This window comes from Furipterus horrens, unplaced genomic scaffold, assembly GCF_987537825.1.
Source record: "Furipterus horrens unplaced genomic scaffold, mFurHor1.1.pri manual_scaffold_10, whole genome shotgun sequence".
In the NCBI taxonomy this organism is placed as follows: Eukaryota; Metazoa; Chordata; class Mammalia; order Chiroptera; family Furipteridae; genus Furipterus; species Furipterus horrens.
The window spans coordinates 29,150,568-29,177,946 of record NW_028327180.1 but is presented as its reverse complement, the minus strand read 5'-3'; the positions used below and the strand labels follow the sequence as shown (position 1 = coordinate 29,177,946).

The 27,379-nt window shown below is 34.9% G+C and overlaps 1 protein-coding gene across 3 annotated transcripts in view; it reads left to right on the top strand.

The window, feature by feature from the left end:
- Positions 1-27,379, top strand: part of NEK1 (NIMA related kinase 1) — a 113,045-nt gene that overhangs the window by 74,077 nt on the left and 11,589 nt on the right. For all 3 annotated transcript variants that reach the window (XM_090288859.1, XM_090288858.1, XM_090288857.1), the window contains 8 exons: positions 552-728; positions 4,151-4,271; positions 12,282-12,370; positions 13,167-13,414; positions 19,904-20,055; positions 23,662-23,870; positions 26,900-27,030; positions 27,202-27,334. In XM_090288859.1, coding sequence (XP_090144985.1) covers positions 552-728; positions 4,151-4,271; positions 12,282-12,370; positions 13,167-13,414; positions 19,904-20,055; positions 23,662-23,870; positions 26,900-27,030; positions 27,202-27,334 — 1,260 coding nt within the window. The remainder of the gene's footprint in view (positions 1-551; positions 729-4,150; positions 4,272-12,281; positions 12,371-13,166; positions 13,415-19,903; positions 20,056-23,661; positions 23,871-26,899; positions 27,031-27,201; positions 27,335-27,379) is intronic.

Here is a 27,379-nt window from a genome sequence, read left to right as displayed (position 1 = left end):
AGAAACTGAGAAGCCCAGGTATTGGAAGGATTATTGATGTAGGTATAGAAATCAACTAAATCAGTCAAGCCAGAATTAGTGTTGGGAAAATCTGTCAGTGAGCTAGAAAGTAACATCTTAAAGGAATGAATGGGACATACTTGGGGGGGTTTTCTATATAACTGCAATAAGTTATTCTGAGGTAAGTCCATTCTCTCTGGGCCTCAATTAAAAGTATGGGGAGTTCTGGCAATTGGAAGTAACTAGCAATTACCAGAAACAAAAAAACAATTAGTTAATAATTTCAAAAATACCACAGTAACACACATATATTAGTTTCACCAAAAGGAAGAAGGAAGTAAACCATACATTAACCACTCTAGAAATCATTATGTATAATTAAAATAACAATTGGCCATTATGTATTTTAATTATTAATTTCTAATACATAACTGCTTAACCAGTTACCTGTTGTAAGAATGCAATTTTTAAACTTTGCTCTCAATGCTGTTACAGGTAAAATTCAGGTCACTTTGAAAATGTAGTGTGATTTTTCATTTTTATTGTTTCAGAGGTTTCTCCCAAAGGGGAAAGGTACAAACCCTTAATTACTGGAGAAGAACAAGCAAAAGATATTTCACTTGAAATGAACCCATCAGCCACTGGTGATTCTTCTGTTGAGACAAACAGTCCAAAGTTTAAGGAGACAGCTCCACAGATGTCATTGCAACCAGAAGGAAATTTGGATGGTATGTTTTAATGGGTCAAAATAAGCTGTATTTAATTTATTAATATTTTAATTTCTTCTTTATAAGTGAATCATCAAAATCTGTGTATATGTTTGGGTGATTCATCTCAGATTACGTTCACTATTTTTATACTTTTAGTAACTGGTCTTGTTTTTTTATTGTTGCACAACAGATCATCGCAAAACTTCATGTTTACAACCATTTTATTATATCTCACGATTTTGTGTCAGGAGTTGAGTCAAGGCTTGGCTAATGTGAGGTTTTAAAATCCATGTCCTTTTGTCTGTGGGAGAGCTTGGCCAGATTCAGCCGGCAGCCAGGACGGTTTGGTGGCTCCACAATGGCTTCAGTAACTGGAAGGCTGGGCTAAGCTGGCCCCTCTCCCTTTCTGTGTAGATTCCAGGCCTTTCTGTGCAGTCTTTTCAGCAAGATAGTCTGACTTCGTGTATGGTAGCCTGGGGCTCACAGAAACTTGGGTAAAAGCTACTTGGAAGCTAGTCTCGGAACTGGCACAGAGTCACTTTTCTTACTTTATTGGCCAGAGCAGTCACAGGGCAGCTGGATTCACAAGGAGACGAAACTCTCAAGAGTTAAAGAACTTGAAGCCATCTGTAATCTGACATAGTCTGCCATCTGATCAAGAATTATTTATATTTCCCCCACATGCAAAATACATTTACCCCTTCTCAAAGCCTTATCTTCTTATGACATGGCTCAAAGTCTAAAGATCTTGTTAATGTCAGGCCTGGGTACAGATGAATTTCCTTGGGTGCAGCTCTTCGAATACAGGTACTGACCAAAAATTTCAAAAGAATGTTATTTGCCTTCCATATACCTAATGTATAATAGTGAAACAGGAATAGAGACTGCTTTTATGAAACAAGAAAAATGGGAAGTACATAGCAATCATTGGTCCATAGAAAGTCTGAAGACTGGGCAGGAGTGGCGTTGTCAGCTGGCTCCCCTTGCACCCCAAGTTGGTGTCCTCAGGGGTTCTTCCCTTTTGAGCTGTTTCTTTCCCTGGAGGTGCTTCTGCAGGTAGAATTTTCTTAATAATTTTTTGAACTTTTTATGGATGTTATTGACCGACGTTCACTACATTTGACAAAACCACTTTGTGTGTTTGTTTTGGAGGCTAGCCCTTTTCCACTTTGAGTTGCTTATGAGAATTCTGTGAGACAGTGTACTTGAGAATTATAGAAATCCTTTTGCCCAGCAAAGAGAGTCTGTGATACATGGCTTTAAATCATTCTCTGCCATAAGAGTCCTTTTGTATAGCCACACCTTGTACTGCATCTTTTCCCTGAGACCATATTTTACTGCCCTAAATTTCATCTTTGTCTTGAGGCCATGTCTTCCCTTAAGGAACTTTTGTTTCCTAGAAGGAATTATCTTGGGTTTTCTCTTCTAAATTCACCTCGTAAACTAAGTAGTTCTTTCTTTGATCTCTCTTCTTGTACTTCATCAGAGACTACTAGAAAAGCTAGCTGACCCTTTTAACATTCTGCTTAGATAGCTCCTTAGCTAGAGCATTGAGTCCATTAAATATGTTTTCTATCATCCTTGTTTTCACAGGTCCCAGTTTTCTGCTACTATAAACAAGAATCCCCTTTCTCCAGCCTCCAAAACCTTTTTTGCACCGGCCAGCCTCTCACCAACAGTCTCTGAAGCTCTTCCAACTTCTGCCTGTTGCCCAGCCCACAGCCAAAGCACGTGTTTCAGGCTTCTGTTATGTCAGCATCCCATTTTCAGATATGAAATTCTGATTCAGTTATCTATTCATACAAAACAAACTACTCCCCAAACTTAGGGACTTAAAGTGACTATTATATTTTATCTCACACTTTTGTGAGTTAGGATTTGGGAAGGTGCTTTTCCTTCATGTGGCATCAACTGGTATCAATCAGTGGTATTCATCTGTAAGCCGGGCCTGTCCAGAGGGTGCAAGATGATGTCACTCTGCCTTGTCAGGGCTCGGTGCAGCCTGCTCACCTGGGTGCCTTTTCTTAGTTTTAGTCTCATGGCCTTGCGATGTGGTCTTTCCTGAATAGTTAAACTTCTTCTATGGTGGCTTCGGCTTCTAGATTCTAAGGTGGACAAAGCCAGTTCTCTTAAAGGCTAGACTTCAAACTGACAGAGTCACCTTTCAACTGTGCTCAAAAGGTCAAGGTAATCACAATGCCAGAGCAAATTCAACGGGAAGGGAAACATAGCCCCCACCCCACCCCCAACCCCTGATGAGACAGAGTCAGAGATTTGCTATATGTATAGCCATCTTTAATTCACCACAGTAACATAAGTAGTCTTATTCATTAGACTCATAGTTAGTAGGTATCTAAACGCTTTCTTAAAAAATAAAACACTGTTAGTCGTAGAATAGAGGCTATATAGCCTAGTGAAAGAGTCAGCAGACTTTTTCTAAGAAGAGCCACATAGGAAATATTTTAGAATTTGAAGACAAAAAAAGTCACAAATCTAGTTTTTAGAATGAGTCATATTTATATGGCTTAAAGTACTAGAGGACAATTGTTCATTAAAAAGTAAATAAATATTCTACCCAAGTGCTTACCTTATATGAGTGACCCAAAGAAATCATTTGAATAAAAGATAAAAACTTTAAGGATTGATACAGTATCAATTATCTTTCTAAATAGGACAGCTAATTGGAAACTTTTAAAATCTAGAAGGAAGCAGTATCTGAATTTTAGGAAAAAAGAAAGGGCGATGGTGGCTTAAACAAGATAGCATTGATAACTGAACTGGAGAGGAAAAAGAGAAGTTAACAAATAAAGAAAGAAGAATTCTTCTCATACTGTTTATTTTCAGAAAATATCACCTAGGTAAAAACTGAGGCACTACCAGAAAAGAGAGGTAGTACACTGGTTATTAATTATTTGAAGGTCTAGGAAATTAGATTTACTGCACTTCAGTTATATTCTCAATATCATTGTAAAAGTCTAGGTAATAGGATTTTTTTCTTTTTTGGTTGTTGAAAGATTTTTATAATGGAACTTTCTTGTCAGTGTTCGAATCCACAATCCTTATTACAGTCTGTTCTTGTTTCTAACTGCAGATATTGTTATTTTTAACTACTTTTATATCTTCTTTAAAGCAATTTGCATATTACTGAAATTTTAAGGAAGGGAAAATTTTATATACTAATGAAAATTCAGTGTACAATATTTCTTTTCAATCTTTTTATTTCAGTGAAAAATGCAAAGGAAAAGTTGCTCATTTCAGAAATAGCTGAACTAGAGAGTGAACACAAGAATAAGATTAAATGTCTATAAAAAAACACATTTACTTTTTTGTCATAATATATTAGCCTAAAACTAGGTAAAATAATTTATAGAAACTTATTCCATTTTCTCAAAACTAGTTTTGCTTTGAGACATGTTTTTTGTTATGTTTTTGCTTTTCAGAACCTGATGACTTGGAAACAGAAGTTCTGCGAGAGCCAAGTGAAGCAAACAAAGATGGTAGCTTGCCTTGCACTGCTGTTGACGTGTGGGTTAGTGAGATTAAAGAAACAAAGGAAACTGAGTATGTTACCTCTTTTTTCTTACATGTCAAAACTTGGGTCCTATTTTGTTATTTCCTTTTGAGAAATACTAGTAATCTAATATTATACTATATCCTGTTATTATATACCTTCTAAAAATAATTTAATTTTTGGATATTACATTTATGTGGTTCAGAAATCAACAAGTATACAAAGACATACAGTAAAAAGTCTCTCCTACCTCTATCCCCGTCAGCAAATTCCTGCTCTCTCCTCCTTCCAGATATTTTTAATATGTACATAAGCACGAACAAATATATTGTCCACCTCCCTTTTAAATGCAGTTGCTAGTATAATGTGCGTGGTATTTTCCACCTTTTTTATTTTTAGTTAGTAATTTGGGAATATTTTTCATAGTAATACAGTACATATATATGTATGTAAATGTAAAGGGAAAGTATAGTCAAATGTCCACAAAACTGATAACAGCAAGGAAAACTGGTATTTGAGTGATTAGGGATGTCACTAGTTGAGGTCAATTTATATAACATGAAGTTTAAAAATGTAAAATTTAGTATTATTTAGTAAATTCACAGTGTTGTCCAGCCATTGTCACTGTATGGTTCCACAACATTTTCATCACCCCAGAAGGAAACCCTGTACCCATCATACAGCCACTCCCCATTTTCCCATCCTCCCTGGCAATCGCTAATGTGCTTTCTGTCTAAATAGATTTGTCTACTCTGGATATTGCATATGAAATCATACACTATGTGGCTTTTTGTATCTGCCTTCTTTCACTTAGCATAATGTCTCAAAGTTCATTTATTTGTAGCATGGGTCATCACTTCTTTCCTATTTATGGCCAAAAGATATTCCATTATATGAATATAGCATACATTTTTATCCATTCAGCAGTTGACGTACATTCAGCCGATGATGATGGATCATTTCCAGGGCTGTTTCTAACTTTCGGCTATTGTTAATAGTAATTCTGTGAACACTTGTGTACAAGTTTTCGTTACAATACCTGTATTCGTTTCTTTTGGATGTAGACCTAGAAGTGGAATTTCTGCAGCATATGATAATTCTGTGTTTATATTTTTGAGGCACTAAGGAATATTATATTTGGAATGAAGAAATGTGTTACTAGTATGATTAAAACTAATTTTTAAAAATAACAATAGACAGCTGTTCAAAATTTAAAACTAAAAAAGTAAAAACTACTTAAATTTGAGATGGGTTAAAAGTATTAAGGAAATTAAAATTGTCAATAAACCAGACCCCCAGAGATAAATTACTGGTACCTTTTGGAATATATTCTTCTAGTCCAGTGATTTTTCAATCTTTTTCATCTCATGGCACACATAAACTATTTAGTAAAATTCTACAGCACACCCAGAAATGTATTTTTTTGCCAATCTGTCAAAAAATAGGTGGAATTTTGATTCATTCAAACTAAATGGCTATTGTTGTGTTGGCTGTTGTCATTTTTTTATTTGACAATCTAAGGGAAAAGAGGTCAGTGCCTCTGACTAAATAGTCGAGTATGGCATGTTTTAAAAAATTCTTGCGGTACACCAGTTGAAAATTGCTATTCTACTCTTTAATTATTTATTTATTTATTTATTTATTTATTTATTTATTTATTTATTTATTTATTTTTTCCCCTCTTGCTTCCCTGCACCCTGTCCCTCCCTTCCCCCACATTCAGTCCCCACTCAGTTGCCCATGTCCGTGGGTCGTTTATACATGTTCTTTGACTTGACCCTTCCCCTTCTTACCCCCTTCTCTCCCTCCCACCTCTCCCCTTGTTACTGTTAGTCTGCTTCTTGTTTACATGGCTCTGGTTCAATTTTGCTCATTTGTTTCTGTTGTTCATTAGTTTCCTGTAACAGGTGATAGCATAAGGTATTTTTCTTTCGTTGCCTGGCTTATTTCACTAAGCATAATTCTCTCTAGTTCCATCCATGTTGTTGCAAATGGCAGGAGTTCCTTCTTTCTTTCTGCTACATAGAACTCCATTGTGTAAATGTACCACAGTTACCACAGTTTTTTGATCCACTCATCTACAGGTGGGCACTTAGGCTGTTTTCAGCACTTGGCTATTGTAAATAGTGCTGCTATGAACATAGGGGTGCATAGGTTCTTTTGAATTGGTGTTCCAGGATTTTTCAGATATAATCCTAGCAATGGAATTGCTGGTTCAAAAGGCAGTTCCATTTTTAGTTTTTTGAGGAAATTCCAAACTCTTTTCCATAGTGACTCCACCAGTCTGCATTCCCACCAGCAATGCACCAGGGTTCCCATTTCTCCGCATCCTCTCCAGCACAAGTTGTTTGTTGATTTGTTGATGATTGCCATTCTGACTGGTGTGAGGTGGTATCTCATTGTAGTTTTTATTTGCATCTCTCTGATGGCTAGTGATGTTGAGCATTCTTTCATATGTCTATGGGCCCTCTGTATGTCCTCTTTGGAGAAGTGTTTGTTTGGGTCCTTTGCCCATTTTTTAATTGGGTTGTCTGTCTTCTTGGTGTTGAGTCGTATGAGTTCTTTATATATTTTGGAGATCAATCCCTTGTCTGAGATGTCATTGGCGAATATATTTTCCCATATGGTTGGTTCCCTTTTCGTCTTGCTGATGTTTTCTTTAGCGGAGCAGAAACTTTTTAGTTTGATGTAGTCCCGTTTGTTTATTCTTTCCTTTATTTCCCTTGCCTTAGGAGATATATCAGTGAAAATGTTGCTACGTGGCATATCTGAAATTTTCCTGCCTATTTTTTCCTCTAGGACTTTTATGGTATCACGGCTTACATTTAAGTCTTTGATCCATTTTGAGTTTATTCTGGTGTATGGTGTAAGTTGGTGGTCTAGTTTCATTTTTTTGCATGTCCCTGTCCAGTTCTTCCAACACCATTTGTTGAAGAGGCTCTTTTCACTCCATTTGATGTTCTTTCCCCCTTTGTCAATCTTCCAGTCAGGGCACATCAGAGAAGAAAAACTCTGACTCCAAAAAACCTCCGCTGCCTTGCGGCATACCTCTTCAGGGGAAAGGCTAAGGGAGTAAACCCCGACAGAAAATCCGGAGCCGGAGTCCCTAAGGCGGTTTGACGTTGTAGTCAACACCGGCAACTCCTGCGGCGCACCTGAAGCCAAGCTGTATTGACTCCGTCTTTCCCTTGGACCCTTCAGCTGCGAAGAGAGGGGGGGTCTGCTGCATGGGCAATAGCAGACCCTCCATATCACCCTGCCCAGGCTCTGTAGCTTCAGCTTCACTGGAGAGGACACTCCAGCGTCATCGCAAGATGTCGATTCAACACGGGAGGAGACAGATACCGTGTCACTCCCGAGTCGGACTGCACAGCCATTCTCGGCGGTACAGATAGACTCTTAAGAAGCTACACCATCGTCTCTCGAGACGGACGGCTGCCGACGAGTTGACCATATGAACCTGGGTTTATTTCTGGGCTCTCTATTCTGTTCCATTGATCTATATGTCTGTTTTTATGCCAGTACCAGACTGTTTTGATTACCGTGGCCTTGTAGTATAGTTTGATATCAGGTATTGTGATTCCTCCTACTGTGTTCTTCTTCTTCAAAATTGCTGTGGCTATTCGGGCTCTTTTTTGGTTCCATATAAATTTTTGAAGTATTTGTTCTAGGTCTGTGAAATACGTTGCTGGTATTTTAATAGGGATTGCATTGAATCTATAAATTGCTTTGGGTAGTATGGACATTTTAATGATGGTGATTCTTCCCATCCATGAGCATGGTATATGCTTCCATTTATTTGTATCTTCTTTAATTTCTTTCTTCAGTGTTACATAGTTTTCTGAGTACAGGTCTTTTACCTCCTTGGTTAAGTTTCTTCCTAGGTATTTTATTTTTCTTGTTGCTATGGTAAATGGGATTTTTCTTTTAGTTTCTATCTCTGAGTTTTTATTGTTGGTGTATAAAAATGCCTTCGATTTCTTAATATTGACTTTGTATCCTGCTACTTTGCCGAATTCACTAATTAGGTTGAGTAGTTTTATGTGGGGTTTGTAGGATTTTCTATGTACACTATCATGTCATCTGCATATAATGACAGTTTTACTTCCTCTTTTCCAATTTGGATGCCTTTTATTTCTCTTTCTTGTCTGATTGCCGTGGCTAGAACTTCCAAGACTATGTTGAATAGGAGTGGAGAGAGTGGACATCCTTGTCTTGTTCCTGACCTCAGGGGGAATGCTCTCAGTTTTTGCTCCTTGAGTAAGATGTTGGCTTCAGGTTTCTTATATATGGTCTTTATTATGTTGAGGTATGCTCCCTCTGTTCCCATTTTGCTGAGAGTTTTCATCATAAATGCGTGTTGTAATTTATCAGATGCTTTTTCTGCATCTATTGATATGATCATGTGGTTTTTGTCTTTCATTTTGTTTACGTGGAGTATTACGTTTATTGATTTGCAAATATTAAACCATCCTTGCATCCCTGGGATGAATCCCACTTGATCGTGGTGTATGATCTTTCTAACGTGTTGCTGGATCCGCTTTGCCAATATTTTGTTGAGGATTTTAGCATCTATGTTCATCAGCGATATTGGCTTACAGTTTTCTTTCTTTGTTGTATCTGACCTGGTTTTGGAATTAGGGTAATACTGACTTCATAGAACGAGTTTGGGAGTCTTCCCTCTTCTTGTATCATTTGGAATAGTCTGAGGAGGATAGGAGTTAGTTCTTTCCTAAATGTTTTGTAGAATTCACTTGTGAAGCCATCCGGTCCAGGGCTTTTGTGTGCTGGGAGTTTTATATTACTGCTTCAATTTCATTAGCTGTTATTGGTCTATTCAGACTTTTTTCTTCTTCTTGATTCAGTTTGGGAAGACTATAGGTTTCCAGGAATTTGTCCATTTCCTCTAGGTTGTCAAATTTCTTGCCATACAGTTGTTCGTAATAATTTCTTACAATCCTTTGTATTTCTGTTGTATCAGTTGTGATTTCTCCTCTTTCATTTCTGATTTTATTTATTTGGGTCCTCTCTTTTTCTTGATGAGCCTGGTTAAAGGCTTGTCAATTTTGTTTATCTTTTCAAAGAAGCAGCTCCTACTTTTGTTGAACTTTTGAATTGTTAGTTTAGACTCTATGTCATTTAATTCTGCTCTGATCTTGATGATTTCCTTCCTTCTACTTGGTCTGGGCTTTGCTTGTTGTTCTTCCTCTAGTTCTTGTAGCCGTAGGGTTAAATTTTTTATTAGAGATTCTCCTAGCTTTTTTAGATAGGCCTGTATTGCTATGAACTTTCCTCTCAGGACTGCTTTCGCTGTATCACATAGGTTTTGGATTGTTGTGTGTTAATTATCATTAGTTTCCAGAAACTTTTTGATGTCTTCCTTGTTGTCATTATTAACCCATTCATTATTTAATAGCATGTTATTCATTCTCCATGAGTTTGAATGTTTTTGAATTTTTTCCTTGAGGTTCATTTCCAATTTTAAGCCATTGTAATCTGAGAAGATGCTTGATATAATTTCAATTTTCTTGAATTTGTTAAGGCTTGTTTTGTGTCCTACCATGTGGTCTATCTTTGAAAATGTCCCATGTGCACTTGAGAAGAATGTATATTTTGCTTCTTTGAGGTGAAAACTTCTATATATATCAACTAAGTCCATTTGATCTAGAGTGTTGTTCAGTGCCTCAATATCTTTGGTGTTTCTTTGCTTCGAAGATCTGTCCATTGTTGACAGTGGGGTGTTAAAGTCCCCTACTATGAGTGTGTTGCTGTCTATATCTTTCTTGGAGTCTTTCAAAAGTTTCCTTATATATTTGGGTGCTCCTAAGTTGGGTGCATATATATTTATAAGGGTTATATCTTCTTGATAGATTTTTCCCTTAAGTGTTATGAAATGTCCTTCTTTATTTTTTTTATGGCCTTTGCTGTGAAATGTTTTGTCCGATATAAGTATTGCTACTTAGCTTTTTTTTCATGTCCATTTGCTTGAAATACTTTTTTCCATCCCTTTACTTTCAGTCTGTGTAGATCTTTTGTTCTAAGGTGGGTCTCTTGTAGACAGCATATATGTGGGTCATTCTTTCTAATCCATTCAGCTACCCTATATCTTTTAATTGGAGCGTTTAATCCATTTACATTTAAGGTTATTACCGATAAGTACTTATTCATTGTCATTTTTCCCCTTTGTACTCATGTTCTTCTCTGTCTCTCTCTGTTTCTTTATCTTCTTAAAGCAGACCCTTTAGCATCTCTTGCATTGCTGGTTTGGTGGAGATGTATTCTTTTAGCCTTCTTTTGTCTTGGAAGTTCCTTATTTCACTCTCCATTTTGAATGAGAGCTTTGCTGGATAGAGTATTCTTGGTTGTAGGCCTTTGTTTTTCATTGCTTGGAATATTTTTTGCCATTCCCTTCTGGCTTGTAGTGTTTCTGCTGAGAAATCTGATGATTGCCTTATTGGAGCTCCCTTGTATGTTATTAGTTGTTTCTCTCTTGCTGCTTTTAGGATTCTCTCTTTGTCTTTGAATGTTGCCGTTTTAATTATGATGTGTCTTGAGGTGGGCCTGTTGGGGTTCATCTTCATTGGGACCCTCTGTGCTTCCTGGACTTGCATGACTCTTTCTCTCCTCATGTTAGGGAAGTTTTCTGTCATTAGTTTTTCAAAGAGGTTTTCTATCCCTTGCTCTTCTTCTTCTCCTTCTGGAATTCCTATGATACGGATATTATTACGTTTCACGTTGTCCTGCAGCTGTCTTAGAGCCTCTTCAGTCTTGTTCAGTCTTTTTTCATTTTGTTGCACTGTCTGTGAGTTTTTGTCTACATTGTCCTCCAGCTCGCTGATCCGATCTTCTGCTTCCTCTAGCCTGTTTTTAATTCCTTCTACTGTGTTCTTCAATTCAGAGATCGTATTCTTCATTTCCTCCTGGCTCTTATTGGTAGCTTCTATGTCCTTTTTCATGCTGGTGTAATTCTCTGTAAGTTCCTTGTAGTTTTTCTGGAGTTCCCTGTAGTTTTTCTGGAGTTCTTTGTAGTTTTCGCTGAGCTCATTGAGCTTCTCCATAATCCATGTTTTGAATTCCATATCTGATAGTTTGCTCCCCTCTATTTCATTTAGCATTCTTTCTAGGGATTCTACCTTTCCTTTCAATGGGGGGTTGTTTCTCTGTCTCCCCATTTTTGTGACTCCTACTGTTTGTTGGTGCTTCTTAGAATGATCTGCACTTCCTGGATCTGCCTCTGGTAGCGTCACTAATTTTTTATTAAAAATATAATACACGAATTTAATTCCCAGCTATATTGAAATAAAAATTGAGTTTTTCTTTAACTTTTGTCCTCAGTTAATTCACTCGTTTTGAGGGTTAAAACATTTTTGTGCGTATCATTCTATTCCTTTTACTTTGCTACACACTGTTTTTTTCAACATATAACCTAGTATCATTTAATGCAGATTGTTCTGCAAATTACTTTGCTTACTTTAATAATATATCTTAGCTCTCACTCCATATCAGTTTATATAGATTTCTGCTTCATTTTTTAACAACTTGATAATATTTCATAGTATTACTATATTATAATTGCTTTATATTCTCTGCTATTAAGGGGCATTTTGATTGCTTGAAGTAGTGATTCTCAAACATTAGCAGGCAGTCTAATTGTTTTGGGTTTTAGTAAAACAAATTGCTTGACCTTATCCCCCCCTAAAGTTTCGGATTAATAAGTTTATTGTGGGAACTGCGAATTTACATTTCTAACAAGTTTCTGTGTATGTTGCTGAATTCTTTGGACCACACTTTGGGAATCACTGTTATACGAAATGGTGAGGCTGGTTGTTGTGAATGATTATGATTTTTGAAAGTTTAAACAGGGTAAAAGATACATTATGCTTATGAGAGAAAGTATACATGTATATATAACTGAGAAAAATATTTGGAAGAGGGATCACAGCATGCTAGTGAACTTGAGGTTTTTTTTTTTTTTTTTTTTTTTTTGTATTTCAGTGTGCTATTACTAGTAAATCGTGGGCCTTTTTTTTTTTTTTAACTGTTTTATCTGTGTGTGGCAGATTTGAAGATAGCATCACCATTCAGCAAAATGAAGTTTCTGAAGATGGAACCTCAAGGAATGTGGATGAACTTAGTGAAGTTCGTATAGGTAAGCATCATTGTATTGGTCTAATTACTTTCTGGAAGGTTGTTAGCACTAACCTGCTTTATTTGGACAATATATTAATAGGGAGCATTCCATATTAGCCACCTCAATCATTTAAAAATGTCATAGGCACAGAGCACTGGAATTTGCATTTATAAACCTGGATTTTTTGACAGTGTGAGCAATAAAACTTTTAAGTCAGTTATTTTATGGAATGTTCAAACTGAAAAGAATTGCTACCCCAAATTAACCCAATATACCAAGGACATTCTATAAGTGGTCCACTTGTTTTCAGTAGTATTATTTAAAATATAGGAACAAAGATAAACTGAAACTAAAGATGAGTGTCTAAACAGTTTTTCTTCATATTTTCTTGTATTACTGTGTACATTTTAGAACTTACAATGTGATAGAAGTACAGTATATAACATTTAACCTGCTTTCTGATTATGAAATATTTAATACTACCTTATTTACAAGGTAGTATAATTATATGCAGCAGGTCCTCTAATAACGTCATTTCATTATAACATTGATGAGATGCAGTAGGAATTTTACTCTTGTTTATATGAAATAGCCTATCATAAAATTGGTTTTGCTATATGTTATTTCGGTTAAAACTGCAGAACCTATTGGCAACATTAAGTGAGGACTACTGTATATATTTGATTTTGTTTTTCTGATAGACCTGAACTTTTTTGCTAGAATTTGTGTTAAATACCGTATTTTATCAATATAACTTAGAACTTATTTAAGTACTGTATAGACTTATCACATCATCTTTTGCTTTATACCACAGACCCGAGAATAGATGATTCTCAGCACTCCAAATGTGACATAGATAAATCTACACAACCAGAACCATTTTTCCATAAAGTGGTTCATTCCGAACACTTGAATGTAGTGTCTCAAATTCAGTCAATTCTGTGTTCACCAGAAGAATCCTTTCCACTTCGATCTCGCTCTGATTCACCACCAAAAGATAAAACCAAGAATTCCTTGCTGATTGGACTTTCAACTGGTTTATTTGATGCGAACAACCCAAAGGCAAGTATGCTTTTCATTCACATAGAAAATGTTTTTCATTTGATAACATTTTTATGGATTTTTTTTGATAAACCATAATGTGTTTTAATCTCTTAAAACCACAAACACATATACTTAGACACACATCAGAACAATTTACAGAAATAACAAAAAAACCCTCCATTTTATCTTCTGAGTTACCGAAAACAATCAGGACAAAGACTGTTTCATTGGCTTTCTGTTCAAGATTCTTTCTATAGGGTCTTCTTTTAATTAGGAAACGATCCCTCTTACACCCTTTTACACTATCTTCCCCACTACCCAACCCAACCTTCAATTTTAGTATGAGACTAAGCTTAAGCAATGTGTCTTAAATGGATAGAAGTGCCATATTGCCTAAGTTGTACAAAGAAAGATTAATGGATGTTCATATATGCTTTCTGATAAAAGTTTTTTCAAACTGCTTCTCTTATTTGCTAAATATGTAACTAATTTATTTCTTGGTAAGAAATTATAGAGAATTTAAAAATACAAATCAAGAAATCACTTATTTTGCTATGTTATTTTTCATACATATAATTTATATGTGTATCTTTTTACCAAAATAGAATATATACATACTTTTTTTATGTGATTTTCTATGTAACATATGTTGTAAAATTATTACAAATACTACTGCAAAAATAGCACTTTGTCATACTGTCAAATTGTCTCTCATATCATCTTTAATGGCCACAAATTTAATTTGTTGTGCTGTATCATAATTTTAAAATGTATTTCTTTAGGTTAGGCCTTTACATTTAAATTTTTGTGCTTACCACCCTCTACATCTGCATCTTTGTGCATATCTACAATTATTCCCATAAAATAAATTTCTGTAAGTGAAACTTAAAAAGTTATATTAATATTGCCTAATTTCCCCACCAAGAAACAGTTTATAGTGCTGTCAATAGTGTGTGTGAGTCTGTCCCCTAAACAGCACCAACTATTATCATTTACTTAAAAATTGTGTATTTAGTGAATGAGTAATGGTGTTAATTTTAAAAAATTTGTATTTTTGTATTTACCAGTAAGTTTGACATTTTAATATATTTATATATAAATGAATTGCCTGAATTTTTTGTCGTTTATTGGTTTTTGAATATATCCTCTTGATTTTCAATTTAATTTTCCAATTAGATAAGTTTTTATTTGGTGGAGTATTTTCTTTCTTTCTTTTTTTTTTTTTCCTTAACTGAGGACATTTTTTTATTGCTTTCTGAGAGAGAAAAAAGTAGATATGAAGGGAGATAGAGAAACATCGATTGGTTGCCTTCTGCATGCGCCAATACAGAGATTGTAGCACCCAGACCAGGGATCAGACCTATAACCTTTTGGTTACGGGACAACACTCCAACCCACTGACCCACTCCAGGCCAGGGCTTTGGAGTATTTTCTTATGCTTATTTTAAATATAGAGATTGCTAATAATAGTAGTTAGACTTTTAGATATAAAAACAGTGTATTCTTGGTAGGGCAGATAAGGATTATCATATAATTAATGTACTTCTTTTTGTGGTAAAGTTGGATAGCCATCTTTAGCCCAAAGCTTTAAAAAAACTTATGGCTGTCTTTAAAGTCACTACTCCTCACATGATACATTTGATTATTTGATTTTCTTTCATGACCTTAGTTTTAGCCTCACTAGTTCTATAAAAATACTTACTCTGGCAGTAAACACAGCAAAGCAGATTTCATGTTTGAAGTAAGAGCAAGAAAAACACTACAAAATCAAAGCAATATGCAGCCATTTCAGGCAAGGACAGAAAACCATACCTGCCTATCCCATAAATCTCTGAAATGTAAGAGTTCATCACTGGACCAAAATAGTAACTAATCAGGGAATGGTGGCCTTGAATCATAAAGAAAAGGTAAAAATTATTCATAGGCATTTATATAATCTGTTTACTAAAATGGGATAGTTTAACCTCATAAAGATTTTTGTTAAAAGTTCTTAAAAAATGTTAAGTATACTACTTGTGTTATTTTTTCTATTAAAGGAAATCCATCTTATGCTTGGATCCTAACCTCTCTCACCTTCTCTTTTGTCATTTTAACCTTTCTTGTCAACTTCTTCCACGATAGTGGATTTCCCGAACATACATGCTCTCGTAAGCCCCATCATAAATAGCAAACTTTCTTGGAGCACATGTCCTTCTCTAGCTGCTGCCCCATTTCTCTGATCCCTTTTACAATCAAACATCTTGAATATGTTGCATCTTTGCAGTCTCCACTTCCATTTACTTCCCTAGACATTCCAATATGGGTTTGAGCCCACTACTTTACTATGATTGCTCTTGCCAAATCACCAATTACTAGGGTGTTACCACACCTTTCTTGATTTTTCTTCCTTCAACAGACTTGACATATACTTTCCTTTTTACATTGTTTTATCTGTTGGCTTTCTTTATATCATAATTTCCTAGTTTTCTCCTGTGCTCATTAGTTATTCTTCAGTTTCCTTTGCTAGCAGGCAGCTACTACTATTAACATAACTTCTTAAAAGAATGTGTACTCTTCTCTCATTGGGTGAAGTGTTCTGTAAATGTCAAGAACTAAGTCAAATTGGGTGATAGTGTTGTTCAAGTCTTTACCTTTAATGATTTTTTTGTCTACTTTAACTATCAGTTGCTGAGAAAAAACGGTTGTAAATTTTAACTATACTTGTATAATTATTTTTACTTTCAATTGTGTCAATTTTCGTTCCATGTATTTTGAAGTTCTGATATTGTGTGAATAAAATTTAGTATTGTTATGCCTTCTAGATAAATTGATATGTTTATTATTAGGAAGTATTCCTTTTTGATTCAAGTCTTCTATAGCCTTCTGATTTTCTTTCTACTTATCAATTCCTGAGAAAGGAGTGTTGAAATTTTCAGTCAGTTGACTGTAAATTATTGATCTTTATTATTTTTGATGAATTGACCCCTTTATCATTATGAAATGACACAGTTGTTTTCCTGGTCATATCACCTTGTTCTGAAATCTACTTTGGTTTGAATATAGCTATTCCAGCTTTCTTCTGCTTAATGTTTACATGATCTATATTTTTTACATTCTTTACTTTCAATAAGACGTTTTATATTTAAAATAAATTTCTTATAATTATCATATAGTCAAGTTTTGATTTTTAGCTCTCTAACAATCTTTTAATTAAAGTCATTGGGCCATTTAGAGTTAATGACATTTTTGCTATATTATCATTATGTTAAGTTTAAACTTCTGTTGCTATTTGTTTTTTATTTGTCTCATTACTTTTTCTTTTTTTTACTTTTATTCTCTCCTTTTGGTAGGATATTTTTAGTCTTTTATCTCTACTACTTGCTTACAAGGTAGATGTTAAAAAATATTTAGCAATCTCTTAGTTTTCAAGAAACATCTTTAGCTTATCATAGTTTTTCTTCAAATAGTATTATACCAATTCCCTTAAAACAGTATATATACTTTGATTTCCACTCTCTTGTTTATCATTAGTGATGTTGTTATTACTTTGTTATATGTTAAAGACACCACAAAACATTTTTTATTATTTATGCTTTAAACATTCAATTATCTTTTCCAGAAATTAAAAATTGAGAAAGTCTTTTATATTTACATATTTACCATTCCTGACTTTCTTCATTCCTTTGTGTAAAATTAAGGTTTTTATCTGGTATTATTTTCTTTGACTTCAAAAACTTCCTTTATCATTTCTTGTGTAGCCCTGTTGGTAATAATGTTTTTCAGCTTTTGTTTATTTAAATATATCTTTATTTCACTTTCATTTTGAAGGGATATTTAATTAGATCTAGACTTATATTGTCTTCTGGGTTGCATTGTCTCTGACAAGAAACACTGTAAGTGCAGAAGCAGCTTTCACAGGGTATTTGTAATAGAATGACTTGATAAAATTGAGAGTATAACTCTTAAAAGAATGTCACTGAAGATAAATTTGTAAGAAGTCAAAATAAAATAGTCTAAAGATGTGATCTTCTCATGATCTGATTTGTGTAAGAACAGAATGCAGGTTGCCAAATGAAAAAGCTACTTGACCTTCCCTTTAGTCCTTCCTCACTTTAGGGGATAGTGAATAATGGGTGGAGAGAGACCAGATGTGTTCCACTGACACTTTTCTCATCTGGGGAGTCGAGTACAAATCTGGTCTGTGAATACTTGAGAATTTCTTTTCTTTCAATTCACAATTAGCGCATGTACCTTAAATGTCTTCTTTTGATTTCCTAAAATATCAAGTCTTAGATAATGTTCATAATTTTGCCTTTGGTAAATACTCATAATTTTTAAATTAGTGTTTTAAATTCATTTTTAATCTTGTTTATGGGTTGGAGTGAGCAAATATTTGTAGAAGCTATTTTGAGGTCACAATGTTATAGTTTAATTGAAGTAAGAAAAGGCTAAACAATATGCTCATTATAAATCACTTCATAGTAAAATCAGTATTACTATAAAAATACTACAGATAAAAAAATGAGTTGGAAGTTTTTTTCAAGTAGAATTTCATGTGAAGTTCTGTTAGTGCAACTAGTATTAATTCATTTACTGTCTTATGTGGCTGTCTGCATTTTTGAGAAAAAAAAATAGAACTAATCCAATGATTAAAAATATCTAAAGGAAGCATATATTTTTTAATGTTTTAAAGTTTTCTAAAACATTGCTCTCCTGTTTGATTTAAAATGGCACCAAATGCTAGCTGTGTAAAAGTCATGCTATGAAGAATGTAGAAAAAAAATTAGCCTGGCTATAAAAGAAGATCTCAGGCAACATGTATAGATTGATATTTTCAGGAAGATCTCTTTCTATGAATGTTAAAACTATAGAATATTCTTTTAACAACATGAAAAAAATTAGTAGCATCAGAATTATAAAACTGAAAGTTTTCTTATATAAAATTTTCTGACTGAGATGAATATCCTATTTAAAACTTTAACAGTTTATCAAAGAAGACTACAAACATTAATTATTTTTAACAGGACAGATAGCTGTTGGGTTGGCAGGTGTGTGAACCCATTCTGAGAGGGAAGTTGTCAGATTAAACACCACTTGAAATGTCTTCCTGTATTATTTTTTGTTATGTTGTGAAAGTTATTTTAATTAATGAAAGGAATAAATTAGAGTTGAGATGATTTTCCAGAATTAAAATTTATGTCAGCCTAAGATATTGCATCCTTTTGTGTAGTTGCTTTGTATTTAGGTATGTAATTTTTTTGAATAGCATGTATATGAAGAAACTGTTGCTGCGTGTATATTTTTCATACTGCTGGTTTACTATATACATAGTTCAAACCATTAAAATAATAAACAAGTCAAGCATAAATTCTGCTCACACTAGGAGATTTCAGCAAAAGAAATACTTTCAGTACTATTATTAAGTGCTTTAACACACAGTGTATCTTCACCATCTTGTAGTTTATAACCATTTTTCCTCCTGAGTGCTATAATATGTAAATTATGTTCAAATAATGGAAATTTATCCTTTTTTATTCTCAAAAACAGATTGTACCAATAAAATTGGCCAAGTATATAAATTTTCATTAACATGCTAAACATTGTGTTTTCACAGTCTCCCATCTGGTGTAGGGTTCTTATCAGGGCTTTGGGAGTCATGTTTCAGATCTCAAGATTCCTTTGGTGTTCACCCAACCCTGAGACTTATATAATAGGTATTTGTTTCGTAGCCCTGTCTATCCATCAACATTCTTATTGTTGGTGGACAAAAGCTATTCCTAATATCCCTGGTCTTATCCGACACATATTCATATTCTAAACACTTCAACTGTATACATTGTCTTTTCTCAGCTCAGTTTGCTGAGTTCCTTCTCACCATGCACATCAAAGTGCTTGTATTTTTAGCCTTCCATGGTGGGAGAGGCTCCACTCACAGTCCATTGCTCAGGAAAGCAATGTTAGAGCTCTATTTATTTATTTATTTTTGCACTAAGTTGAGGCCCCTGACTTAACCAGTGTCAGCTAGCCAGCAACTCCTAGAGATAAAGTGATACAGAGCCACCAATTACATGTAATGGTGCTTAGCCGAGCTTCAGACGAACTCACTCCAAGATCTGGGCAAAAATATATACAGAGGGTTGGCCATAGGAAAGTAAAGGATGACTTAGCAGAGAAATTAGGAAAGTGAAATGAGAGACGGTGAGTGAGGAGGAAACTGGCAGTTTCTAGCACTGCTTGATTCCTGACAAATTTCCAGTTCCATGCCATGTGCACATCCCAAGTAAACAACTCTCCCTACCTTTCAAAGCTAACTTTATGTTGAAACCCAAGCATAACTTGCAGGATTAGTTTCCTCACTGAAATTCAAGAGCATTAGTTCTCATCTTGGACAAGTCAGCCATTAATATAAATAAATAAATAATCACCTATATATCATATATAATTATTATTAGATCTAATTTTCTAATTTTTTTGTTTTTGTTTTCTAATTATCTTACTTGTAACAAGAAATCTGTTGACTTTTTTTAGATGTTGAGGACATGTTCACTTCCAGATCTCTCAAAGCTGTTCAGAACACTGATGGACGTTCCCACTGTAGGAGATGTACGTCAAGACAATCTCGAAATAGATGAAATTGAAGATGAGCACATTAAAGAAGGACCTTCTGACTCTGAAGACATGTGAGTATGGTATTATTAAGAGATAGTAACAGTACCAGAATTTCCAAATTTATATATGTTCTAGAGATGATAACTTTTCACTACTCCTTTAACTTTTTACAACATATTTAAAGTGCAGTCATGCAAATTCTGGTATGTATTTTTGCCTTTGAATAATGTAACTTAGTCTCACTTGAAGGAAAAACATAATAGTTTCCATTGGTGGTCTCTGTCTTATTCACCACTTAGCATCCAGCACAATGACTTGCACCTGGTTGATGATTAATAAATATTAAGTGAATGAATGTTAGCAGGGCAATGACTAATAGTAGAACACCACATGATATAGGGGTTGCAATTGGAATTTCTGTAGGGCTAAGTGCACTACAATTCCCCTGGAAGAGATGAAAAAGCCCCACCACATCTCTCTCCTGATGTGAATGATTTCAAAACCATGTCAGAGGAGATTTAGCAGGTGGAATAATTGTTTGGTTTGTGTGTGACTGCATGTGCTTCCATGTGTTTTCTGCATGTAACTTAATAGCTTTCACAAAATGCTTTTTTCCATGATTCATGAGAGATCTAATTTAGGAGGGTGATTTAAGCAACACTTCTGAGAGGGTTGGAAGAGATGGCCCTTTTGACAGTAATCCTGCTCCACACTCTTTGATGTCAGCCTTGTCGGCCCTTCAGACAGATGTTACAGACTTTGGGGGAAATAAAACGATAGTACCCTGGAATAAAGGGTTTGAGAAGGTGCAATGTATTTAAGTCACCAGAAAATGCATTACAAAATATTAGAATTTATATGATTTGTTTTCTGATTTTTTAACTTTCTCCATTTCACCTCTGCAATTCAACAGAAAGAACTTGTGTTTCGGCCTAAAAGCATATTGTTCTAACGATTTTTCCCCCGGTAATACTTGAGCCAGAGCTACTTCATCTGCTAATTTCATTTTCTATCTTTGTTTTTCTTAAGCCTTGCCTTGTTCCTTCTTAAATTTCTAACCAAATCTTGTCTTTTAAATGTTGCCTCCCCCCTTTTTTTCATTTTTCGTGGAGTTCTGTAGAATTTTGCTGGTGCCTTCAAAATTTGGAGGAAAAGGCACCTTTTTATTTTTATTTTCTTCTGCAAGCAAGCTGTGGTCTTTTGCATTTTTAACTGTCTTTTTATTAAGCCTATTGGAGAACAGAACATTTCAGCACCTTTATGGCTGACAGTGCTAGGTTATAATTTTTTCCTCAAAGTTTTTATAAAGTCATCAGTTTTTATCTGAGTCAACTATAGCTCATCTGTGGCTTGTGTCCTTTTAATTACTGTTTGATTACAATTTTATTTTAAAATTTAAATTAGAAGACTTTAACATGATTTTTTAAATTTGAAAACTAAATGATTTTTTAAAGTACACTTATTTCATGTCTATAGAGGAAAATTTCACTTGATCTTCTTTAATGGAAAAAAAATTTTTTTAATCCAAATTTTACTCAAGGTAATATAATATGAAAGCCTACTAAAAAGTGAACTTGGAACCAGGTTTTAAAGTACCTGAGACAACTTTTTGAATATTCATTTCATAAGAGATCTAATCTTCTCATATTTTCCTCACAATGAGAGACCTAGCAGTCCTGCTTAAAACATTTCATCAACAGGTTAATGTTCGGTCACTGTTCGGTCACTGTCGTAATTGTACATAGCAGATGTACATGGTATGTTAGTTTTGTAATTAAATAGTAGGTTAAATGCTACTAGTAGGATGATTCAACAACATTAGGTATTCTCTTTCTCATAGATTCTTTGCTTTTCTATAGTTTCTACAAAGCCAAAGTGTAGGAGTTTGTACACATAAGTAACAAAATAAAGATATTTCTACATTAAAAGATTATTTTTCCATTAATGGAAATTTTATTCACTGTCTCACATAATATTCTTGATATTTTAGTTCTTCAGTAAACATTTTTCTATTTGTTTGGAGAATAAACTTTAGGAAAGGCCTTTATCAGCCCTTATGTTTGGTTTAGCAATTTTTTCTATTTGTATGCCACTTTAGGAGAAAGAAGCAAATCATAAGAGAGATAACATTGTGAGTGCATTTTGGGGTAATGTAGAAGTGGTCAGAAGACCTAGATTTTAGTCCTGTATTTGTTATTTATTGACTGGGTATCCTTGAGTAAGTCATTGAAACACTTTAATTTACAGTTCCACGGCTCTCAAGTGAGTTTTGTGTGAGTAAAATTTAAATAACAGGATAAAACTAAATGAAAATACTATATAAATGTAAAATATTATTTGTATAAATTAGTTTATTTTGGCATCTTTAAGTCCATGGAAATAGAATTAATATCCTGAGCAATTTCTTGGAAACAAGATTCCTCAGATAAGATTATTATGGTTAATATATTATAATTGCACAGTAATGTAGACTTATTATGTACTTTAGAAATATTTTCTTTTTTTTTAAAGATTTTATTTATTTTTAGAGAGTGGGGAAGGGAGGGAGAAAGAGAAGGAGAGAAACATTGATGTGCTAGAGAAACATCGATCAGTTGCCCCTCGTATACTCTCCTAACAAGGATAGAACCTACAACCCAGGCATGTGCCCTGACCAGGAGTCGAACTTCCAATGTTTCACTTTGCGGGACAATACCCAGCCAGTTGAGCCACACCACTGAGGACTTTAGAAGTAGTTCCAAGAGTAAGCAGCTAAAGATAAGACTTCTAGTGACCATTTTATTCACTAGATCATCCTATTAACCTACCCTAAGTATTTCCATTTCTAAGAGGTTAAATGCCCAGTGAGAGTTTATAGGGAAAGGTTTTTGTTTGGAGTGCTATACACCAAGATTTTGCTAAACTTTCAAAATTACATAAAAGAAAAATACTTGAATATTAAGTATTTGTTTTAGAAAGCAAGTGAAAAACCTCTTTATACTGTCCTCTTAAAATATTGACATTTTCTTTCAAAATTTAAGCAGTGAAATAGTATTGATAATTACATGATTCTCTTTGGTAAATCAGGACCATTTTATTTTATTTTATTTTACTTTATTATTGATTTTCAAGGGAGAGAGAGGAAGGTGGGGGATGGGGGAACATGGATTTGTTATCTCACTTATTTGTGCATTCATTGGTTTTTTCTTGTATGTGCCCTGACTTTGGATCAAACCTGCAACCTTGGCATATCAGGATGACACGCTAACCAACTGAGCTACCTGGTCAGGGCCTCATGATCATTTTAAACAAGTTATTTTCTGGATTATGTATTCCATAAACACATGTATCATGTATTTTATCAGTTGTATTCTTATTTCTTTTGTTAAAAACTATAGATTTTTTTGCCATGACTGGTGTAGCTCAGTTGGTTGGGTGTCATCCCGCAAGCGAAACATTGCCAGTTGGATTCCTGCTCAAGGCACATATCTGGGTTGCAGGTTCAGTCCCTTCACAGGACTCGTGCAAGAGACAACCAACCATTGTTTCTTTAACATCAATGTTTCTCTCCCTCTCTTCCTCCCTTCCCTTCTCTCTGAAAATAAGTAAATAAAATCCTTAAAAAAACTGTAGATTTCTTTTCAAATTTCTTTTTATCCAGTAGTAATACTTTTAAAGTTTAACTTTTTGAATTTCAGTGTGTTTGAAGAAACTGACACAGATTTACAAGAGCTTCAGGCCTCTATGGAGCAATTACTGAGGGAAGAACCTGGGGAAGAATACAGTGAGGAGGAAGAGTCAGTCTTAAAGAACAGTGACTTAGAGCAGACTGCAAATGGGACAGGTCTGGCAGATGAGGATGACAACCCCAGCAGCGCAAGTGCTCTAAATGAAGAGTGGCACTCAGGTGCGTGGTCATGGTCGTGGTGGGCCTTTTCCTTTCTCAGTGTGTACAGATATTTCAAGGAGAGTCTATTTTTCTGATAACTGATCTGATTTCCAATTTTAAATAAAACTGAAGCAGGCTTCTGTGTCTTGACTTTTTATTCATTCTTTTCCTTTTCACACAAATGCTCATATCAGTTATTCCATTTCTTCCCCATTAAATTATGAAAATCTTTTTGAAGCATTTTTATTGTTTCTTGACAGAATAATAATATTCATTTCTTTTTATTTTTAGTAATAAAGATAATAACTTAGTTTTCTTAGCATTTTATGTTTTGCAGAGAGCATCTATCTATATACATTAGTTAACAAGGAGTGTGTTCATAATAAAAGCAGTTTTTAAAACTTTGGTTTAGAAACTATCCTTTGTTCATAGTATTATACTTAAAATGCAAAGAAAATTTGTGTAGTTCAGTAACTATTTATTTGGAAAGAAGAACTCATGTGAAAAGGAATGATTCTTTAGCAATTATGTCTTACAGAATTTTTCAAAATATCTTTGGTGTGTACATGAAATAAAACATAGAGCATTTAATAACATGTTTTTTTAAGTATATTTTATTGATTATGTTGTTACAGTAGTCGCAATTTTTTCCCCCTTTGCTCCCCTCTGCCCAGTAGCCCCTTTCCCTCCAGCAATCCCACACCCCTAAGTTCATGTCCATGGATTGTGCATGTAAGTTCTTCTGCTTCATCCTTTCCTATATTATTCTTAACTTCCCCCTGTCTATTTTGTACCAACCAATTATGCTTCTTAATCCCTGCACCATTTCCCCATTTTCCCCCCTCCCCCCTCCCAGCTAATAACCCTCCAGATGATCCCCATACGTATGATTCTGTTCCTATTCTGATTTGCTTAGTTGGATTTTGTTCTTATTTTTTAGGTTCAGTTGTTGGTAGTTGTGAGTTTGTTGTAATTTTAATGTTCATAATTATGATCTTTTTCTTAAGTAAGTCCCTTTGACATTTCATATAATAATAGCTTGATGATGATGAGCTCCATTAGCTTTACTTGTCTGGGAAGCACTTCATCTGCCCTTCCATTCTAAATGATAGCTTTACTGGATAGATTAATCTTGGTTGTAAGTCTTTGCTTTCCATCACCTTGAATACTTTCTTGTCTGCAAAGTTTCTTTTGAGAAATCAGCTGATTTTCTTATAGGCACCCCTTTGTAGGTAACTCTCTTTTTTTCTCTTGCTGAAATTTAAGATTCTCTCTTTATTTTTCACCTTTGGCATTTTAATTATGATGTGTCTTGGTGTGGTCCTCTTTGGGTCTAGCTTGTTTGGGATTCTCTGTGCTTCCTGGACTTGTACGTCTATTTCCTTCAAATTCAGGGAGTTTTCCATCATTATTTTCTCACATAAGTTTTCAATTTATTGCTCTTCCTCTTCTCTTTCTGGCACCCCTGTGGTTCGGATGTTGGCACGTTTAAAGTTTTCCCGGAGGTTCCTAAGCCTCTCCTTATTTTTTCAATTCTTGTTTCCTCATTCTGTACTGGTAGACTGTTTATTTCTTCCTTATGTTCCAAGTCATTGATTTGAACCCCAGTTTCCTTCCCTTCATCATTGGTTTTGTGTGAATTTTCCTTCATTTCATTTAGCATAGCTTTCACTTCTTCCTTTATGCGTTTGCTATACTTAAGCATATGTGAAGCCTATGAGCATCTTTACCACCAGTGTTTTGAATTCTGCATATGTTAGGTTGACTATCTCCTTGTTTGTTAGGTTGGCTATCTCCTCATCGCTTAGTTCTCCCACTGGAACCTTGATCTGTTCCTCCTTTTGGGCCTTACTTCTCTGTCTCCTCATCTTGACAGGTGCCTGCGTTTGTTTGCCTCTGTGTCTTAGGTAGAGCTCTCGCTCCTGTTATGTTGTAAGGGTCGTAGCCTTAGGTATTTGTCAGTACAGAGCGACCTGTTTCACCACCTTGTGGTGCTGTATGTGGGGGTGGGGTCTGAGAGGGAACAATGCCGCCAGCCCAGCACTCACCCCTTTTCCAGGCACTTCTCCCGCTTCGTATGAGACTGGCGCCTCTCTTGCTATTGCCCTGGCTCTAGTTCCAAGATTGGGTGGGTCTACAGATGTTCTAGGACCGTGGGGACCCTCTAAACAAGTGGACTCTACCGAGAGTCCTTCGCCCCAACCCCCACTGGTTTGCACAGTCAGAAGCAATGAGGCTTTATTTTCCCCAGCGCTGGAACTATAAGCTCCGCAGTCTGGTCTGGTGCTGCGAGTGCTCCCCAGGTGTCCCTCCCAACTTTTTAAAACATGTGATTGCGCTTTCCACTGGCCTGCCACTGCCACTGCTGCTGCTGCTGCTGCTGCCACCACCACACTGCGTCCTCTCCACCCCTCCTGCCTGTCTGGATGAGTATTTCTTCTTTATATTTTTGTTTTTTGGACTTCTATGGAGCTCGATTTTCTGGAACTTCTAGTTGTTTCTAGTTTTGAGGTAGTTTTATTTCTTCTTAGTTGTGGAGGGAGGTTCAGCGTGTCTGTCTACGCCTCCATCTTGGCTAGAAGTTTAATAACACTTTTTTGGTGCTTTACTAAAGTTTTATGATGTGAATCTTAGGTTGTCTGCCTTCTGCATGCTTTTTTAATGTTTTTCACCCCGCCCCTACTGTTTAATACCTACTTTTTAAAAATAGTAGTTAGGTTTCATTGCCTTGATGTAGAACATACAGATGTGATTTAAATTTTTTTTTTACTAAATTTGATGATAACTCAAGAAAGTTCTTATTCTAACATGGTTTACTGTTTATGTCTGTATAAAAAAAGTTTTCAGAGTAACATTCTTATTAAGACATTTATATATACATTGATTACCTGTAGAAATGACAAATATAATGACAGAAACTTATTTAAAGTACTAAGTAGTCTATTTCAATGACATGATTCACTTATAGAATTTTAGTCTGTTAGGTTAATAATTACTTTGTTCAGTCTTTTTAATCATAAAATATCTTATTTTCTAATGATTTTTAGATAACAGTGATGGTGAGATAGCTAGTGAGTGTGAATATGACAGTGTCTTTAATCATCTAGAGGAGCTGAGACTTCACCTGGAGCAGGAAATAGGCTTTGAAAAGTTCTTTGAAGTTTATGAGAAAATAAAGGTAAGTGTAATGTCAATTCAGAGTTAATTTTGAAATAATGCTCTGTTTGAATTACTAGTGAAATGTCAGTGATTTTTATTTATAAGTAGACTTATTATAAATAATTGACAAAGTCTTCATCAGAGAAAGAGAATATTCAAATGTTACCTTATATTTGGAAATGTGGTATAGGCTGTTCATGAAGATGAAGATGAAAATATTGAGATTTGTTCAACGATAGCTCAGAATCTTTTGGGAAATGAACATCAGCATCTTTATGCCAAGATTCTTCATTTAGTTATGGCAGATGGGGCCTATCAAGAAGGTAAGATTTCCTCGCATCTTTATATTTTAAATAAATGTGCAAAGA